We start from the raw sequence: 5,900 nt of genomic DNA, 5'->3' as shown, positions 1-5,900 counted from the left end.
CCATTAGACGGAAAGACGTCGTTGTCAGTACAACTGATCGAGTGTTTAATATTATAGTCTACTAATAGAAAATAAAATGCACACATAAAATCACATACTATTCAAGGATATTTGTCAATACCTGCACATATCAAATTTAACTCTACAATATTTATATTGTCTCGACGGACAAATATTCCGATTAGTCGCATGCAAGAAGCGGATGCTTCCTTTCATGTTAGATATCGCAATTTTCTGATGTTGTTAAATCTAGGTGCCATGTAGCGTGATAAAAATAGCTGCAGAACTTTGATCACTTCCCAATTACGAACTCAGGTAAATATGTTTGTTCGCTACAAAATAGGTACACACCATTAATTCTAATATCGTTGGCGTATTACAAAAAAATAACACCTGGACTAACTCGACAGGTCGAATACTGGCAATATATATACTCTTAAATGATTGAGTCTCGATAATACATACAAGAAATAACGTGCAGTATACATACATGTACGATAGTCCAGGATACATACAAATACGACAGTATAGGCTACGTACACGTACTAAAGTGACTGTAATCAGGTATCACAAAAATTATATATATATATATATAAATATCTGCAGAGTCAAATATGACTTCCATAAGTATTGCGTTACATATCCGTTTTATTTCATGCATTTATGTGTTCGTTTCACTTTTGCTATTCAAATAGTCAAACACGGGCTCTGACAATGGTGTATCTCAATCAGATTGTAGATACGTCTATATTATCACCACAGCCAGGACATATACCAAACGTAGAGATGCCCTTCTTGGGTTGCTTGACTGTGGACAGTTGTGGTGTTATGCGGTTGTATGTCTATGGAGTACGTTCAGACACCTGGCTGCTGTAACAACAGCACCAGCGCCTCGTTTCAATTCTAGGACACTCTTCCGACCACGTCCCATAGCATATCCTAAGGTTGCCATGGTGATACCCAAACATATACAATACGCTTGCCTGTGCCTCGTAGTGTACTTGAATGGCTTGGCGACCCTGATGATAGGTCGTACTAGGTAGGTAAGGTGCTGTGAATTTGACAACTTCAATGCATAGATAAGCCATACACTGACCCTAGAGCCCACTGCGTGGTAGTTGGGTGCGGGCTATAGTACTAGTATGTTCCGAACAGTTCTCCTATCCACTTTAGGATGTTAGGACTTGTCAATAGAGGTGTCCTGTTCACTTTGGCATACTAGGACTTGTCAATAGAGCTGTCCTGTCCACTTTCAAATATTAGGACTTGTCCACCGAGCTGTCCTGTCCACTTTAGCATATTAGGGCTTGTCTACAGAGCTACCTACAAAACTATTCAAGGGCATTGACGGAGGATACATCGCAACCGCCGCTATACACTATCGGAGGATTGTGCACTGTCTCTCCTTCGGTTGTTGCTGCACGAGCTTTACCGGTTCTTTCTTATTGGTAGGTACGTCCACGGACGTGCTCTGATTGGCGGCTATTAATAGATTTGGAGTCGGAGGAGTTTGAGATAACGACAGTACAGTACCTACCAGAAGTATGAATCTGAAGATACCATATAGTACACACAGACTAATTAAATTGTGCAGATGCCGGAAAACGAATGCATATACAAGCGCACGCATACACACCGATACACTACCTTGGCTACGCATATTGCAGTTGTATGCACATACACACTTGCACACACACATTTGAACGCGCAACAATCAACGTATAGCATGTACATATATATATATTTTATTAATATATATATATATATATATATATATATATATATATCTGTGTATCACTTACGGTGGTCCTTGAATGAAGGTGAGCTCGGCCTGTGATGTTCCAGCACCAGTCCACCCAACTCTGACATGTCGTTCGTTTGGCAGTACTTGTCGACTAAAGTGGATCTATTGTTGTGTGTACAGCCGAGTTAGATATATAGTATGTGAATACGCTGGAGTGTGGTATGGCATCTGAAGTATTACGTTTAATATACGTTTATATATGCAAGGTCGTGTGGCATGTATGTGCGTATGTAGACCTTTAATGACTATTTACAGTACAGACAAGACATAATAGCAGTTACACGCAAAGTATATGGACTACAGTTAACACAATATAAAAAAACAGCACAAACAAAGGTACACACACACACTACTCTATTCAATATGTTTATCCACGCGTTCAACGGATGTAGACTTCATCCTTCATCGCAGCATGTACTTGAGTGTTTGCGTACCTTTTCCGCAGCACCTGTAGTATGCTGGGCAGATTGTTGTGATTCTCCTTCGCTTCTTGCGCCTGTTCTTCTTCAGCAACGGTCCTGTATTTTAAGGCAGGCTGCAGATAAAAGAAAGTAATGAGTACAGATCAGGAACCGATTGACACTACTGAACTATAAGCACAAACATATATATATATGTCCATCCATACATACGTTCTCAAGGATTTCTGAATTGAAGGGCGTTGTCGGGGGTTCGAGGTCACGTTTTGCGGCGTGAAACTTGTCTTCACAGATCAGTTGCGACTGCCTCAGAGTGCCATCCAAACGCGTTAACACGTCAATGTCTGAAGTGTCTGTGCCCCAGGGGTCCACATGGGCAAATGCACTAGCGGGAAGAAGGAAGACCAGTAGATTGATAGATAAGAGGACAAACAAACAAACAGACAAACCCCTAAAAATGGACAAATGAATGGACAAATGGACAAACAGACAAACCCTATCCTAGAACGAACTGATAGAAGTTTAATTATATAAGTGTATTGTGGATATGGGTTGCGGATAATTGCATATATACACTGAACAAGTGTGTAGTCGTATCCTGAAGTCCACATATCTGCACACAGCAATCGTCACATGGATCGTAGTGATACCACAGATTGGTAGCGCTGTGTGCAGGAGGACGCGCCCAGACACCGTACGACAGCATGTTGATGCATACACGCTTAGTTGGGTCTTATCTTGTGGGGTCATATAAGCACCCCAGTGTTTGGCTCTAGTGGGTTGCACAACTGAGCACATATAAACTAAAACAAAGAAAACATGCTGATACATACACGTTTAATTGGGTCTTATCTTGTGGAGCCATATAAGCATCACAGTGTTTGTCTCTAGTGGGTTGCACAATTGAGCATATATAAGCTTTGCGTTAGTCAGGGTAAGAACTGGAAGCGACACGTTTTATGTTAACACAAAAGAATCATCACCAAAGCGCTTGGGGGTGGTGTGGTGATATAGTCACACCATACACACGTACAGCCTCGAACATACACTGATTAAAGGGAAGCTACCAGGATGTATATAGCACTGACTAAGCGAAAGTGACGCATGCATTTACCAGGACGGTCTATACCACTGATTAAGAGCTGATTAAGAGTAAACTACACCCGCATTAAACTGGATAGTATATGTGGTGATATAGTCACACCATACACACGTACAGCATCGGACATATACTGATTTAATGAAAGTCACACCTGCAGTTTAAAAGATTAGTATATATCACTGACTTAGACTAAGCTACACCGGCGCTTAACTGAATATTATGTGGTGATATAGTCACACCATACACACGTACAGCATCGAACATACACTGATTATAGAAAAGTCGCACCTGTAGTTAACATGATGGTATATCGCTGATTAAAAGTGAGATACATCTCCATTTAACAGGACGACATATATGCCAGCTGCAGATTGTATCAGTGTTTGGATACTGAAAACTGTGGCAATGTATAACTGGATCATAGAGTATGCATGTATCACAGATATACAAACATCATAAAACAGACATATACCATAGCGTATATGAGTAGCATAATATATATATCATAAAATAGACATATACTATAGCGTATATGAGTATCATATAATAACACATGTACAACTAGTTATACATATACATGCAATATAAAAGAACAAACAAGTCCCATACACTAAGCGTTCATTGCAAGACGCGCCCATCAACAATACATAATACATACGTTGCGATGAGCCCCATATACGAGAACAGCACTACGAAGTAGCACAGGAACGACAGCCACACTCGTGAGTTGCGCTCGGGCAGATACGGTGTGCTGTAGGCCAAAAGGAGCAACCACGAGTACAGAGTTACCACCAGGAAATGGTAGTAACTCAGGGGCGGTGGTAGTTTCTGTGGGAGAGAGAGAGAGAGAGAGAGAGAGAGGCCCGACAGGATGAGCTGGTAGGGCTGACGGGTCGTTCAATGTAGTGTCATGGAGTTGTTGTGGAAGTTCGGTACAGTCTCACAAGGTTAACTATCAATACAGAGTGTGTGTCTGAGCATGGTTTGGCTCAGCAGTCGTGGAAAATCGTCTTATTGTCAGGCAAGTGATATACAAACTCATGTAGTGTTGCATAGCCTGGAACGCCGGATACCAGTCAAACACCTTCCGTTTACGTACAATCGGGGGTTCGCTATGAAATGGCGGTATACTCATCACGCTCTCTCAATGCGTTACGAGAACGGGGGCGGCTGTACAGCACCCACCAAATAACATCTGCCTTCCCACGCTTGTATGTGTACGTCATACAGAAGTGGGATTAGTCTAATTATTATTGTCATTAAAGTTATAAATAGTTTAAATTAATACAGAAGCATATCTTATCGAGCTAGATTAAAGAAGCAGCACAAAATCTATCACCACCACACCACCCTCTACCACGCACGTCGTATATAGAACACACACACACAGTGCACAAACAACACCCCAACTAACACCACGCACACACAGGAACAAACCTGCAGCTCCTGCAGTTTAGAGGCCTTGCCACGGATAATGAAGATCATCTCCATGGTTTCCTGCGCGTCTACACCGCAGTTGTCATCCGCTGCCATCTGCTCATGCCTCGCCATTTCCAGCGTGTCTAGCAGCCAGGACGCGATCAGGTTGGTCTTTTTGCCTCGAAAGTTCTGTACATGTGTGTGGGATATAGGCAGAGTCGAGGCTTATATAAGAGTGTATACAGATATGAAGCGTCGGATATATTTATACGCCATTTCCTTGTGCCAACATCACAAATCAGGCAACCACCACCAGACCATCCCACTCTGGGGCACATGCTCACCCTGATGAGCTGCCCCTCCTCGTCGGTGATCATATTCTTATGAACGAGATAGTCAATATTGTCCACCTTGCTAATAGAATAGAAGCACTGATGGGTGAGTGCATTCCCATACCGGGCCATTTGCATAGCTCGAGCGTTTGCCTTGGGTCCCCTGAACGTGGCGACGCACAGGCTGGTGATATTGATCACGGTACCTCCCATACTAATCATCAGAAAGAGCTGTAAAGTACCGAGAATTAGCGAATTAAACGATCCATCACTACCACGAGTCAAGGACTATCGACCACAGCCCAATGTCAAAACCAAGACTCAATTCGTGAAGAAAACCAACTTTTCTCGTCATCGTTGTGTTAGATATATCTTCGAGATACAACCGGCATTGCAGTGGATTTGAGGTCAAAATGAATCTTTCATATATATATATATAACTAGATATCACAATCCCTCCTAACAGACAACACTGTACTCTGCAACCCCGCCTATACCATACGTATGATATGTAATTATGTAACAATGTATATCCCTGTACCCAAATCTATAAGATCTATCCATGAATATAATAAAATCTAATAAATGAAATAAAATCCAATATAATGGACATCACATATATAGCAAGGTTAATTGGAAGCGATTTTCTGGGATAACTGTGTATTCGAGGAGTGATACCTGCACCAAATATATATATAAAATTACATATATATAAGTGTGGGTGTATTTGATTTGTATTTATATTATATATATATATATATGTATATATATATATGTATATGTAAATATATATATATATATATATGTGTGTGTGTGTGTGTATA

At 41.2% G+C, this 5,900-nt stretch overlaps 1 protein-coding gene across 1 annotated transcript; it reads right to left on the bottom strand.

The window, feature by feature from the left end:
• Window positions 1–820: 820 nt before the first annotated feature.
• SARC_08938 (hypothetical protein) lies at window positions 821–5,310 on the bottom strand. Its single transcript, XM_014297067.1, has 7 exons — window positions 5,089–5,310; window positions 4,763–4,933; window positions 3,984–4,153; window positions 2,437–2,608; window positions 2,239–2,339; window positions 1,803–1,906; window positions 821–1,482 (listed from the first exon to the last, which is right to left on the bottom strand). The coding sequence occupies exons 1-7, from the start codon at window positions 5,296–5,298 to the stop codon at window positions 1,379–1,381; spliced, it is 1,032 nt and encodes a 343-aa protein (XP_014152542.1). The 5' UTR covers window positions 5,299–5,310; the 3' UTR covers window positions 821–1,378.
• Between the last annotated feature and the right edge of the window lie 590 nt (window positions 5,311–5,900).

The sequence above is a fragment of the Sphaeroforma arctica genome (assembly GCF_001186125.1).
Source record: "Sphaeroforma arctica JP610 unplaced genomic scaffold supercont1.856, whole genome shotgun sequence".
In the NCBI taxonomy this organism is placed as follows: domain Eukaryota; class Ichthyosporea; order Ichthyophonida; genus Sphaeroforma; species Sphaeroforma arctica.
This window is presented reverse-complemented; position numbering and strand designations above follow the sequence as displayed.

Bases quoted from the DNA above. Each gene is read 5' to 3' on its own strand.
- SARC_08938 (XM_014297067.1), bottom strand. From the start codon at position 5,298: ATGATTAGTATGGGAGGTACCGTGATCAATATCACCAGCCTGTGCGTC. The intron at 2,609-3,983 runs GTATGTATTATG...TCTTCCCGCTAG, and splicing joins TATATGGGGCTCATCGCAAC to TGCATTTGCCCATGTGGACC. The intron at 2,340-2,436 runs GTATGTATGGAT...TTTTATCTGCAG, and splicing joins ATTCAGAAATCCTTGAGAAC to CCTGCCTTAAAATACAGGAC.